This window comes from Camarhynchus parvulus, chromosome 5, assembly GCF_901933205.1.
Source record: "Camarhynchus parvulus chromosome 5, STF_HiC, whole genome shotgun sequence".
NCBI classification, from domain to species: Eukaryota; Metazoa; Chordata; class Aves; order Passeriformes; family Thraupidae; genus Camarhynchus; species Camarhynchus parvulus.
Window position 1 is genome coordinate 47,685,488 of NC_044575.1, and position 15,282 is coordinate 47,700,769.

At 35.4% G+C, this 15,282-nt stretch overlaps 1 protein-coding gene across 2 annotated transcripts in view; it reads right to left on the minus strand.

Annotated features, from left to right (window-relative positions):
• Positions 1–2,137: 2,137 nt before the first annotated feature.
• Positions 2,138–15,282, minus strand: part of ATG2B (autophagy related 2B) — a 42,391-nt gene continuing 29,246 nt past the window's right edge. For both annotated transcript variants that reach the window (XM_030948849.1, XM_030948847.1), the window contains exons 30-42: positions 14,547–14,749; positions 13,492–13,718; positions 12,753–12,861; positions 10,888–11,082; positions 10,258–10,359; positions 8,574–8,652; positions 7,591–7,795; positions 7,085–7,154; positions 6,048–6,130; positions 5,409–5,530; positions 5,068–5,222; positions 3,898–4,041; positions 2,138–3,111 (exon numbers count right to left, since the gene is read on the minus strand). In XM_030948849.1, coding sequence (XP_030804709.1) covers positions 2,881–3,111; positions 3,898–4,041; positions 5,068–5,222; positions 5,409–5,530; positions 6,048–6,130; positions 7,085–7,154; positions 7,591–7,795; positions 8,574–8,652; positions 10,258–10,359; positions 10,888–11,082; positions 12,753–12,861; positions 13,492–13,718; positions 14,547–14,749 — 1,925 coding nt within the window. In that variant the 3' untranslated portion in view covers positions 2,138–2,880. The remainder of the gene's footprint in view (positions 3,112–3,897; positions 4,042–5,067; positions 5,223–5,408; positions 5,531–6,047; positions 6,131–7,084; positions 7,155–7,590; positions 7,796–8,573; positions 8,653–10,257; positions 10,360–10,887; positions 11,083–12,752; positions 12,862–13,491; positions 13,719–14,546; positions 14,750–15,282) is intronic.

Below are 15,282 nucleotides of genomic sequence, written 5' to 3' on the forward strand. Positions count from 1 at the left end.
ACAAGAATATTCTTTACAATCTCCTTGTGCTAATGGAAAATACAGTAATGTTATCCATAAGCTTCCATTTCCAGGGAATATGTCCAGAGTCAAATCTCACTTTGTGTATTTTTTTAAGTGCTTGAAAACTCTTACAGTATTGAGCAGAGCATTTGATGAATCCCTTTTCATACATTATACTTTCTGATTTAAAACACAAGCCGAGCCCTACAAGAGACATTCTTCAAACTAGTCTTTACACTAAGACTAGTTTGAAAAGTGTTGTGATTTTTTTAGGTTTTTTTAAACATTTCAAACACTGCAACAATGCAGAATATACACCCAAAATTAGAAAACCATTTCCAAAATAAAATATCGAAAAAAAATTTAGAATCAATTTCACTGAAAAGCCTCAATAAAGTGCAAGCAGCAAATGAGAGGGTTTACATAGTGAAAAGTGAAGTTTAATAAATTTGTACAATCTGTATTGCTGACAATGAGAGACACGCTATAAAAATGTTTTACCTTGACATCATGCCCTCATATAAAAATATATTCTAGTTACCTTGCAGTACAATTAGATCTTGACAGAATTGAAAAAGAAAAAAAGCACTGAAATGCCAGTTCTTTTCAGCAGTGTCTGAAAGGCAGAAAATATGTAGATTTATGCTAATTAAGTGGATGAACTCGATTTACTAGTACTAGCTAATTACTAGTATACTAATTCCCAATGAAAAAGGTGCATTCCTACTTACTTGCATTGATTCACCACCACTTCTTGAGAAGGCATTCAGGAGGTGCCACATTACAAACATGGAACTCATTCCTGTGCAAAATGCTCCTGCTTTGAGCTCTCATTAAAGCAAAGCTCTCTAATTACTGAACAGAAGTATGCACTACAGCAAGTACTTTTACATCTGAAAATATTTTAGGTTATTAAATCTGCAGATGTTTTTCCTCTCAAAAGCATCTCTTCCTGCTTGCAGCAAGTCATTTAGCTAAATAACCAGGTTTTCAGTGCACCACAACTTCAATGATTCCAATGAATTGAAACACAACTTTATAATATCACCTGTCACCCTACACAGGAATTTGTTTTTACCTGGAGCTTTGTTTCATGAAAAAAAATAGAGCAGACTGCAGAAGTCTTCCCAACAGAGGGGACATTTTCAAATCATTTACTGTCCAGCCAGATTCTTTGGTGTTCAGGAATACCTAGTATAGTATCAGCATGAACAAGCAGCAATCTTTTTCCTTCATATACTCCTGCTTGTCCCTTAAGGCCCATCAGCAGAGTTTCTGCTAGAGGCAGGTTAATTGAACAAAGAATGAAAATACTTCCTCATCACCCTTTGAGACTGAAGTCTGATCAACAGCATCTGATGTCCCCCTTGCAGCGGGGATTTTACACATGGCATATGGGCAGGATTTCCACTTATGACTAGCACAGAACTATAACAAACTTACATGCTGGCTAGTCATTTAAAGTTTCATCTACTGAAATTCAAAATAAGTACTTTTCTATTCAAAAAAGTCTTTACTCTTTATTCTCCAGTTTTTGCTAATACAAGACAAATAAAAGTTCATTATTGCACATCTATCGCCAAGACTTTCAACTGCCCCAAAATGGTGCAATGTCAGGTGCTTAGTAAAGCTCTGTGAAGACACATGTCACCTACTAAATGGTAAATAATGTCATCACCAACTTGGATTTTAGAAGCTTTGCTGTCCTTTTTTTAAAACCTCTCACCAGTCCCCAGTTTCAGTTAAAGGACCCCAAATACTCACTATCAAATAACTGATGACACACAATCTAAATTAAGAATACCTTATGAGAGCAGCAACTATGCAACAATATGAACTTTAAATAAAAGCAGATTACTAAAATAAAGTCTGTATAGCCTTCTAACTATGAAATTATGAAATAATTTGATTTTACTTATGATTTTTCATTCTTACAAAGAACTGTTGGTGACAATTAGAATTAACTGTTTTCCTGAACAGTAGGTATTTTTAGCACTGTAATTAGTGTAACAGTAGACAAAAAAAGTTTTTACATATAATGAGTTTAAATAAATTTAAGACACTTTTTTGTAGGATCATCATCAAATGATGCTCTTTTCAATAATTTGTGTAAGCTTCTAAACCACGTACCGGATAATGCACATTAAATTTTATTCGCACTATAAAAAAAGCACAATATACAGGCCATATCCTTTAAAGTGCAACACAACAGAACATTTCTGCAACATTCAGATTCTTCAAAAAACCCACAAAAGTAGGTGTTTAATATTTAGGAACAAATTCTGTTTGTAGGTGCATTGACACGGAATCTAAACTCTGAATGGTTATCAAGCTTGTCCTTGCTGTAAGTGCCACGCTAAAAGCGATGCTTAATGACCATTAAACAGTATTATCTTATCTGCTTCCATATTAGAGAGCCTCATGTCTCATGTCCACAGTGAAAGCTTTTATCCTTTAGTCAGTGAAGAGCATCTGCAGAGCCCTGTATTGAAGGCAGTTCTTTGACTATGCTCAGAAAACCTCTTTAAAGTCCACTTAGCTTCACCATACAGGCTACTGCTTCAGATGTCAAATCTACCAAGAAAAATATGGTAAATGGAGCAGAGCAAGCACGTCTCTGAGTTGGCAGCGCATGCTTCACTATGTTTGGCACTATCTACCAAATGTATTGGTAACACACAGTACAAGCACGTACCAATTCGCTTTTCACTTCATAAATATTTTTGGTTGGATGTTTTGCTAGTAACAGTTGGAAAACCTCATTTGTTCCTGAGATGAGCACGACAAAACAAAGTGAGCTCCATCTAAAGCTGCCAACAGGACATTCTTCTGCATTTCCAGCCTTGCTACCTGCCTGCTGAGCCAGATTTACAAATCTCAATCCTCCCCAAGGCGCCACTTCTGAGATTCTTCTTGACGCACATCTGGCCTGATCTGGTTTCTCATTCCACCCAGGACATTGGAGGTGGCCTCTGTTGCAACAATGAAAGGTTTCACCACGGTTGGTGGGATTTGGCGGAGGACTCCTCCTACTGCTCCAGTGACTCCTCTGTTCTCATGCTCACGAGCAGCAGTCTCATAGATGGTTTGGGCTGTGTCCGTAATCCCCTTTAAGAAAATAAAAGGAATCAGTTACACTAAAAAAGAAAAAGCAACCTCTCCTAGTTTTAAGGGAAATTTTAAACTGCTCAGCATTTTTCTTCTTGGTGATTTGTATTTTAACTGTAGTAAAACAATACTGATACAAATATGATTTAGTTCTTCTAATGAGGCTTAAAATAACACTCCTATGGACTTTGAGATGTAAATATTTCATTTCATATGGTGGCACATCTTGTGCATAAGGGTAGAAGCTTTGTGGTACTGTGAACTACTGAAAAAATGACAAAACTCTCTGGAAACTCAGCTGACACCTTACTTCATAGACACTACATAAGATGCAACAAACAAAGTATAATACGAAATATAATAAAAACAGGTCAGCATTCTAATTTATAATACCCTGTCATAGTAGAGAAAGGTTTCACTTCTTTTAAATCCTGCATTATACTTAATCTCTACTTCCCTCAGAATTAACAGTAACTGGAAAGGTAGTTGAGCAGAAAGGGAAGGGAAGGTTGGATGACACAGCACAGGAAATCAAGTTTACATGGCTCAAAATAACTATAAGCCATCACTCAAGTCCCATTCACACTCATCTGCCTGACATCTTAGGTTTTTTCCTTTTTCCATTCAATATTTCTCTTGGTTTAAGATAATTGCTGAAGACAGTCTTGTTCAAAGCTGAAACCTCCTTCTCCACTTGGTCAGCCTAAACTAACATCTGTTATTTTATAATGCCATTTTAGGAAATAATTGTTATCTTTGGTTCCCAACAATTGCTTCTGCACTCACCTCTTTCACAACACTGTAGGCTTTGGCTACCCCCTCCCGCAGGTCAACTGGCTGAGGAGCTAAGCGATGGCACCGTTTGATCTTTTTAGCTTCAATGAAGGTGGGCCCTGGTGATACCATGTCATAAGCAGTTTCTGCAGCTGCCTGCACATCAGGAGAAAATGCAAAACACGTTAAGTGTTATAGCACCCGATCACAAATTTTAAGTACTAATAGGGTGATGTCACTGAAATAAAAGAATTCTTATTCCATAAATAATATTCACTTGCATCAGATTACAGTTTTGTATAAGAACTTCTGGAATGTGCAGGTCTAACTATACATTAATTCCATAATGAAGGAATGAATGTTGTAGGTTTGGGTGGGGTTTTCTCCCCTCCTAATTGTTATCTCTTCAAAGGCATCCTCTAAATTGCATAAAATACTCAAGATAGAAACTGAACATTTGATCATTGGTATTTCTTACAAACACACAAGCACATATATAATCCCAGTTGTGATTAATAGCATTGGTTTTCTGACTATTTATGTTCAAGCTAAGGCACATATATTATTTTTGCAAGATTAGGTGGTAAAAGTGTATTTTCATTGTATTTTTTATATTAAGAAACATAAATTTATTAACACTTTAATCCAAGATTCCCTTAGTGTTAAATCCAGGAAGCTTTATTGTCTTTGTGTAGATCTACAGAAATAGTACTGGTTTGGGTTTGGTTTTTTTTTTGGCTGTTTTTTTGGCTTGTTTTTTTAAAAATAAGCACAGAGAAGCTGATGTTTTATAAAAAGGTAAGAATCTACCAGTGGATAACACACATGCAACAAAGAATTTAACTTTTTCAGCATCAATGATTTTTTTAGTGAAGCTGAACATTGTCATATTAAACTGTACATTGCAATGCATTAAAGACATTAAGAAACAAGCAGCAGCTTGGGTGTTCAGCAGTATTTGAACACAGTTTTCTAACCATTGCATTTGATGCCATAGTTCTCACCTCACAGACTGCTGCAAATTTTGTGCAGTCTCTGCTCTCCTATTTTTACAGCTGCCTTTTCTTTTTTAATAGATGCTCCCTAACTTAAATCTATAGCATTTAGACATTAGCTTAATACAGAGCACTTACAAGATATACTTTTCATTTTACACCTAACTTCAGGAGTAATACACTCTACCTGTATAGTCTGAACCATTCTGTTTGTCAGCTCCAATGCTGCCATGGCAGTGGAAGTACCAAAAGAAGCTGCTCCTCTTTGAAAGCCTCTGACAATACGACCGTCCTTGCGGTACTGCTCTATTGGCAACCACACCAGGTCCTTCAGACCTTGCACTGAAAATGAAGACAAAACACCAAAGTCAGACAGTTCTCTTACATGTGCAGAATGCCTTGAAAGGAAGTGAAAACAAAGAGTCAACATGGTTTGTGTTGGTTTTTTGAGAGGGGAGAGGGGTTGTTTGTTTTTTAAAGAAACAAACACATTCATATGTAGCCGAACAAAAGTAAGAATTAACTTACCTAACTGCACAAGTGAATGCATAGGCCCTACTCCTCCCAAAATTCCTGGCAGCTGGTTTTTCTTTATATCATTAAGCCATTCACTGATGGCATAGGAGAACAATTTATCCACACCTAATAAACTAAAGTAAATACAATTATTAATTTTTTTAAACAAACAATTCCTAATAAGATGAATGCATTCATTATTCACTGACATAAAAAAATGTCATTTCAACAAAAGGAAAGCTTCTTCAAATGTCTTTTGTTGCTGTTGGCTAAGCCAAGTATTTCAATTGTATATGCTTCATAAAACAAACTCAAAACTATTATAACCAGTCCAGTGATTATATATGTGTATATATATATACATATATACATATATATATATACAAAACTATATGTAAAATCACATCCAGTTCCATAGGAAGTGAACATGAAACTAAAAAGAAGAGTTTATCACCCAGAATAGCAGATATATTAAATTTTGTTCTGAGTTAGAAGTTCTTGAATTACATACATTTGAAAAAAATCTAGAATCAAGAAATATTTGTAAAATCATAAAGCATTTTGAATTTTAAAAGGGCGTCTTAAGATAAAATTTGTTTTACATTTGCAAATTTGCAATAGCAATATTGATCTACATTTTGAGAAACTTACCCATGTCTATAACAAAGCCTCTTCAGCTTTAATTCTGAGCAGTTCAACTGAGCAAGCCCAATAAGAATCCCAGCTAATGTTCCCTGTAAGTGAAATATTTTGTTATCACATACATTTACTCAACCCATACAACCTGTGAGAAATAATTTCATCATTTCAACTTTTACTTACAAGTATTCTGTCTAAATATTCTCTCCCAGTCTCCTGAATGTGATTTGTTACAGTGCTATGAATCATGTTACATGGAAACTTGCAAAAAAGGAAACTTGGCTTAACCTGCTACTCAAAGAAAAACACCTGGATACAGGAGGGCTTCTTCAGAAATAATAAACTATAATAAATGATGCAAACATAATTCTGGCTTTAGTGTGTTCCAGCCATTCTAAAGCTACCATATTTCATGTTTAATTTCTGATATCTTGGCAAATTCAAGAAGTTGCCGCTTTCCATATTTTCTTACTGATTTGCCATGATAAAGTACAAGTCTTGTTGTGCAAACAGGATTTTTTGATATCAGCTTCTAAACTCAGTGTGATAAAGAATGCATACTTTAACAAGAGCCATGGGCATTTTTTTCATCTGTAACAGATTCTGCCATTGCCACTGAGGCCCATATATTACTAGACTGCAAGGAAAGGAAACAAGGACAATAAACAACAATATTTTGTTCTGGCATCAATGAGGAAAAAATAAAGTACAGTGCACAATTCTGGCACCAGACAGCAGAATCATACTTTGAGGGGCACTGCAGCTCTACACTATGATTTCAAGCCAACCAAGGAGCTTACAAATGTGACATTCAAGTTCTATCCTGGATTAATCATATTGGCGTATCCACCCCTAGTTTTCCAATTAAGAGCGAAACGAGGTTAAGCTTCACTAAAACTAATGGGGGAAGTGTTTTATATTTGTCACAATTGCATCATTAATGAGTAGGGAGCATAAAAATATACCCCCCATTCATGGGGAGCAGAGAGGGGAGAGCAAAACAAACAGCATCAAATGTTTGTTCTACAGCATCAGCATTATACACCAACCTGATCCATTGATACATGCTTGCCGTGGTAATCAAGCCGTATTGGAACTTCTGATGTAAAGCGAAATTCTCTGGGACATACGAAGGAAATATTACAGTGAGAAACATGAAAAGGAAATGAAATTATCCTTCTGGAAAGAAACTCATGGTTTCCTATTCTCCTGGAATAGCATATCATACCCTTTTCTGTAAACCATAAAGCTTTCTGTTACTCTGTTAGTACTTCAGAATAAATGTACAAAATACAATGGCAAATTCAGCTTTTCTTGGTTTATTTACATCTATTTCAGGTTAGCATTTGGAATCAATTTTAAAGACTTGCAAATGTGATACTAATCCTGCAAGTATTTTTTTTAAAAAAACCAAGCAAACACCTACAAAGTGATGGTTCTGTGGGCAATATTTGCTTTCTACAAGCAGCCAATAAACAAAAAAATGCACCTTGCCTGAAGGTCTGGAAGAGTTTATTACCACACTTTCTTAAAGCATTTAGTAACAAAAGTTTACCTGAAAAATACTGGCTGATCACTGTATGATGTCGTTTCTTGTGAGAACTGATCATCCTCTCCATTAACCACATCCATGGAATCAATGCTGCCATTTTCATTTGCTTGCTTGTGTGATGCAAAAGAAATGACTGGACTCGGTTCCTTAAGGCTGCTGACATGCCTGGGCAAACTACATGTAACTTCAGCACCAGGAGGCTTTTTGACTAAGAAAAGAAGTTACACACAGTAAAAAGACTCATATTTTTCATGGTGATTACAGAGAGATTGTATTTACACAATTACTGTGTCCTTAGTAACTTCTAATGCTTATTAGTAAGAATTAGCAGGGCAATATTTAGATTCTCTCAGTTTTTGACAGAAGTTATTACATGCAGCTGAAGGTGAGGTTAGTGCATCAGCATAAATAATGTATCTGGTTCCAATGGCAGTACTGCAGAGTGCTTCATCACCTGTGCATTTCAGCATGACACAGAAACAGGTAAAGAAAGTATAGCTGCTAAGATATATCCAAATACACTTCATAGTGGAAATGTGCTTTTCAATATATACTGCTTTTGCATCAGACAATGTAATTGATAAGAAGTACTGCTTCAATAATAGCTAGAAGTTGTCTAACACAGAATTCAATTTTATAAATAAGCAGGACAATATATTAGTTTTTTTTAATAATAACTCCCTATAGCATATGCACAGTCCTCAATTTTTCCAGAAGCTCTTACTAAATATGCTTAAATTTTGGTTAAACCTCCTTTATAAAATTAAGATTCCAGGTGTTGAAGACCTTTGTCCATATTTCTAAAATAAAGAGCTTAAATACTGAAGGCTTTTCAGTTCTAAAAAAAATCAGTCATTAATGTTAGTGCCCAAACCCCAACACAAGTTTTTATACACACAAGATTCACGTGTGAATTCACAGACATGTACCCAAATTAAAGGACAAAGAAGCAGCATTTTTATGTTAGATTGTTTTTAGAAATATACCTTCAGGATCTGGAGTAACTAAGAGTTCTACTTCTGTAGAAAGGCTAGTGAAAAAATCCTTCAGGAAAAACAAGGCATCCTAATGGCAAAAAGTAAAATAGAATCAGGTTAAAATAAATACAAAGACCTAATTCTCTACAAACATTATCTACTATTCCAGCTCTATTTCTATGCAGACATGAAACAAAACTTTTTCTCTTTTTGATCCTTTAACATATGTATAAACCACAAAGAAATCTAGGAGAGAAACCAGGAAGACCCTCTTAGCCACTGCACCTTGCTCCATACAATAGGACTTAATGATCTATCTAGCTTGGTCTTAAAAATTCAGGATTATTTTCATCATTTCTACTCTCATTTTGGAGACTGTTCAGAACTGAGTTCCATAACTCAGTTATAAACTTTTCTCTGATTTGCAGCAGAAGGTATTTAAATATAGTATATATTCCTCTCTAGTACTGTCAAAGTCAATCAAATCATTACAAATCAGGGTTCCTCACTGCTTCATTAAAAGTTATTGATATCTATGGTATTCATGTCTTAATAATGCCATAAAGCTATTACATCCCAGCTTTCTTTTCAGACAGATGCTGGTGCTTTATTCATCCTATCATTGATGACAACTGGACTTTCTTTTCCATTTTGACTTCCAGCTGATAAGACTGACAGCTTAAGCAGTAATAACAAGTATTTCTAATGACTGCATGCTGCCCTGTGCTTCCAAAAACGCTGTGGTTAATTTCATAGAAGTTGTAAAGGTGAATTTTGTTTATGGTACAAAACATAAAAGACTTAAAAAGTAGCCAAAAAGGAACATATTTCCTCCCTAGATGGCAGTATTTCCTGGCCATTTTTTCCTAGACAAAATTATTGCACACTAGACAGAGTTCAGTTTTGCTAAGAGTGAAAAGAAAGCCTGGTCTCTAATGTGTGTTGAAAGAAAGAAAAGGTACAGAAATCCTAATTATGCTCCTAAAAAAATCCAAACCCCACGTAGCTCTCTGAAGATGACAAATTAAGGAAGAAATGCTTCAACAAAGAGTAATAACTGCACTTCACAATTGCCAGCACAAACATATAGAGCTCTTAGTGCTTTAGAAAAACCCCGGTGTTTCTTGAATATATAAAAAATACCTTGCACAAAGCCCTGCTAACGAAAGTAGAAAAACTTCTGCTCTTCCTGCCACTGCAGTTGATAGCAAGACAAAGCCTTCAGGTTACAGAAGCATTTCTCGAATGTCAAGTGTCCTTGACCAAGATGTTGTGAACCACTTCAGGATTAATGATTAATCTCATTCAATTAAAAACAATGAAGTCACTTCATGAACAAACAAAACCAGATCATTCAAGAATAAGTAGTTATTTTTAAAAGCTGCGATTCCGAACCCTTTGAGATTATCAGAATTTCCAGGAGGAAAACTTACTGAGAAAATAGTTTTGTCTAAGATATTCTTAGTTTTTAAATAAAAAATATTGTCTTTGTAATAGCTGGAGCAGAAGGCAAGTTCTAACATGGATATAAATGAAACAACAGAGATTCAAAGATTAAATAAAAAAGGTATCACACCAAGAAAATGTAAAATGTAAAATATGCATGATGGCTAAAAGTATCTGGTTAAAAGAAACCCCAGGTATTATTCAATTAAAAAAAAAGAATTTTATTTTTTGCCTTGGCACAACCAACCTGGTCAATATTGAGGCTAAGCGGCATTAGTGAAACACGTAAACAACATTCCTGTGGGGATCTGCCAGACTCTGGACGGACATGTAAAGCTTTAACTGTTAACTGAAAAAAACCAACAAGAGAAATAAAAGCACTAACATTCACAATTATTAAATCTCAGAACACCAGCTAGGAAAAACATTTACTACTAAATCTCTGTATTAATATGATTCCATTTAGCAATTATAGTATTGAATAGAAATTTCCTCTGAATGTTATAGAAATAAAAAAAGAAACACCCCAAAAATCACTAAACCTCTAAATCCTCTATAGAACCCGTAAGACTACTGTATACCATAAAAATACAAATCTGCATGTGAAATTGTGAAAGGTACCAAAGTAGTCCTGCACATCTGTTTTTTTAACTAACAATCTCAAACCCATTAATACCTGACATGCTGACATTCAAACTGACTTTTGAATTAGCCTGAATATCCACAAAGAGTCAAGCAAATAACTATCAACAAATCAGATTACTTCAATGTTGCAGGAACTCATGTTTCTGCTTCTGCAAGATCAGAAGTGCACATGGCCCCCACAATGATTATTCTACCACTATAATTGTAAGAAAATAACATTTCATAGCTATACCATGTTTGAATGTGCTTTTCTGGGCATCTCCTTACTGCAGTAGAGATAGAGAAATTTATTCATTTGTGATGTAGCTAAGCGATCTCTGATCTCCAGGTCTTGAACAATAAAAACTTGTCGTGACACTGGCTGCTCCAACAGACAGGATTCACCTTCTGCACCACCTGGAGGATACACTTCATGCTGGAATTTCACCTTTTAGAAAGGAAAGAAAACCAGCACAATCACCTTCATTGATAAACACCATTTAACAGCAGAATAGTTCTTTAAAAAAAATAAACAAAAATCAGGGAAGTATACCACATATAAGAACTTTTAAAGCTGTCTACTATTTTAAATTTACAGAAATACTATTAAGATTTCTGAACACTATTCAAGTTTTTACATATCTAGCAGTAGAAATCTTCCAATTTCCAGTTCTGTAAATGTTCATATTTTAGCATGCAAATTCAAGCCAAAACAAAGAGTACTGACTCTTTGATAAGGAAATCTTACTGACATAAGATAAGGAATGAATTTCACTTTTTTTTAACATTGACTCAGCCTTTTTCTCTCAATCCTGACATCTTTCTTACTTTATGGTGAAGCCTGTACCAGACAATATTGCAGTTCTTGAATCTTGCACCCTCTTACTTAAGAAAAAAATGTTTCTTCCCTGCCAACTGACTTCTCAAGTGACTCCATATAAATCTAATTCAGCATTTTTCTTCAATCCTAAGTTATGTAGCTCTCATTTCCAGCTGTGGTGACCTACAGACCATCCCCTGTTCCCCAGATCCCGCGCATCCCGGCCGGCAGTGGAACGCTGCTGGGTGCGCACAGAGAGCGGCAGCGGCCCCTGCTGGCCCCGCGCTGAGCCCCAAGGCAACGCGGTCTGTGACACCTTTTATTCTCTTTCATTTCTTTAAACATTACTGCTCAGCCGTGTACCAAGTCAGGGATCCAAGTAGGGGAAAAAACCTTTATACCGCTTCAGTGCTAACATCAATTCTCATTAAATATCTGCAAATCGAGAGACAGCTATCATTCTACATATGAAGCTTTCCAGGTGGAATATTAAATACTTCCGTTTTTCCTCTTGTTTATTGCAATGTCATGCTTTTTCTAGAAAAGGCTATCTTAAGTATCACATATTTCTGGCAACCTTGAGCTGTTAATGGGATAAATTTTAAGTTTCAGAAATGCACAGAGACTATAAAAAGGCCTTTATTTTTACGTAGTGCCTTTCATGTTTATGGAAACATTTGAAAACATCTTATTTTAAAAAGATAGTTATTGATCCATTTAACATGAAATATGTTTAAATCCTTGCCAATATTATTCACAGCACCAGAAAAAAGCATCTAGTTCCTACATTAGAGCTAAGCACAGCCTAAAAACAATTGTAAGATACTTATGCCTGAAGGGTTCTAAATATATTAGGGGAAACACAGAAACAATACTCTGATATAACTAGATGTTATTTCACACCCAATTATCAAATTGATACACTGAATATTCTCAAAAGATCTATGTCTTGCTTATTTTGTTAGAACACCTAATTTCATAATATGGATACCTATTCAGAATGGAACTAAAGAGAGGAAAACAGAACAGCAGTTGCAAAACTTGGTTATAATAAACAAAAGCATATTGTGATGGATATCCTCCATCTTTAGAAACAAACTCATTCAGAAAAAAAATACTATGCTAATACTAACAGTTTTTGTTGAACAAATTCTACATTCATCACCAAAGTGATTGCTTAGATGTAGATACTGTTGAAAGAAATAATATTGAACTCTAATGGAAAGGTGTTATCAAAGGAGTACAACGTAAAGACATCCACAGAGAGAGTCATGGCTGAAGCTGTTTCTGTTACTCACCTTGCTTAATTGTATTTCCATTAGGAAGTCTGGGTTTCTTCCTCTTCCTCCACATGCTGTATTCCGTCCGTGCCTTGTTGGTGTATGAGAAGGAGAACTATGGGGACTTCTGGGGAAATAAAAAGAAAAATACTTTTGCAGATTAAAGTTACCTCACTGTTAATCTAAAACTAAATGCACCAGATGTAACTTCTTACTATTTTAATTATATTCAAAAAAACACTGAAATGATGTTACTGTTAACCAAGTAATTTCTTTTTGTTCAAGTAAAACACATCTAAGCATAACGCCAAGTGCATGTATCCCACCAAATTAACATTCATAAAACACTTCGTTAGTTTTTGGCTATAATAATTTTATTCTCTAGCTCATATGACATCCTGTAAATTTTACACTCATGCTCCTTAAGTCCTGATGTCTTTAGGAAAATTTGACTAACCAATATTACCTAAAACAAAATCCATCCCTCCACGCCCCTCCAAAAATCAGCAAAATCAAACCAAGCTTGTCCAGGTTAAGACACAGGAAAAATATACTCTGATGTGTGGAGTCGAACTGAGTGAGAATCTAGATGATCTTTAAGATCCCTTCCAACCCAAATCATTCTATGATTGATTCCTTGTGAGAAGGGAGCAAAGAAGCAAGCAAGGGAGACTTGAGATTGAATAGTAAGATTCCCCAAAATCAAAAGAAAGTATTTCTAAATTTTCTAATCCATATAATTATACCAAACACTTACATGAAACTTTTAGCTGGAGAGGTTGATGGTGCAGTCCCAAAATCCCTTCCACCATAAAGATGCCAAATAAGAGATATTTCCTTTACAACATAGCGTACCAGAGGAACAGGAAAATGAAGTGGAGCTTTGCTTGTATCCGTTTTTTTTATAGGTTGACTGAAATGATTTTCCTTTATGATAATTGCATCATCAACCATTATTTTTATAACTGGCTCTTCCTCTTTTTCCTAATTAAAAAAAAATCATATAGCATTGAGAAGGTGAAATCTGCTTTCTTTATTGAGATAGCTAACGCCTTCCTATGAAAAGGAAAACTTTTCTGTATTGTCTCCTAAAGGTTATACAACACGTGATCCATTTAGAAATGTTTCTTATTAACTACAGACAAAAGCATATGAAAAAAGTAGAACCTGTGAAGTAGTTAAAAACAGCAATAAAAAACCCCAAACCAAAACAAAAACCTTCCCCACCCAAACTGTAAACAAAACTAAGTACTAGTTGAAAGCAAGCAGAAAACCACAGAAGAGCCCAGGCCACCCTATTAGCACTTCTGGAAACAAACAAGCTCAACTATAACTGGGAAAATGCACCTTCTAATCAGGGACCCAAGAACTGCTTCTGTCTACTAAGAAGAATACCATCAGACAACATGCAGAGGGCAGACATTGGTGTAAAGTGACACACAAGTTTTTGTCTGAGGTTTGGCAAGGATTTTAGATCCTTAGAAACAGTGAGAGCTTAGATTAAGAGAAATGAACAAAATGTTAGAAGACAACGATTAAACATGACTGAAATGTAGGGAAACTGCCAATGTCTAATGTAACACTCAGATGAGAGAACAAGTACATAGTGCTGAGATACAGAAAAATCATATCTATTTGAAAATACTTGCTCTCATTCCCAGCAGCAGCAACACATGAATTCCCTCCAAACAGAAAAGCATCACTAAGCAATCACAGAAATCTATGATATCTTATTTACCCAGGCTTCACATAAGCTTTTCTCTAATTCAGTTTATATATGGATTTTTTTTAGTAATTTTCAAAGGATCTTACAGCAACAGCAACTTTAGGTGCAAAAAGAATGCAGAAATCATCACTTTCTGCTGGAACATCTCCCATGGCCTCACTTATCAGGTGATGAGTAAATGAAGCATAAGTGGGACTTGGCTCTTGTGAGACATTTCCACTTTCATCTGGAAACAGGAAGAGATCTGAGCAAGATGGCTCCTGAGTTTGAGATTTGTCATCTAAAACTCCTGGGAGTTGAAGGAGAGTGAAGAAAAAACATGTTTCAGTGGAAAAATCCTTACAAAATATGAAAATTAAGTAAACTCATGTTTGCTACTTCAATTATATCAAGGAAATTTGCTTATTATATCTTGAATCAATTCCTGCTATAAATAATACTCATTTCTCAAGTGTCTTATTTGGTAGTAAGATCACAGCATCAAAACCTTTCAGTACCACAGTGACTGCTCACCCTCTACCACAGAAAAGACCAGAGATCACTGAAATAGTAATGGAAATCTACTTGCAGTACAAAATCCTTATCAAATTTAAACTGGAATTACATTCTAGCCATGATACAGAAGCCATAATCCTGTGATAAAATCGACTACCTTGTTCTAGCTGCTAATTGAAAAAATTCTTTATAGCTAAAAAGTTATTCCTGTGCCTTGAAACTGTACCTTCTTCCTGGACCTCTCTCACATACAGAAGAGAGGTCTTTATTCCTCCACACTAACTTCCACTCCTACAGAATTTGGGGTCTTGATAGAGTCCCAGAGAC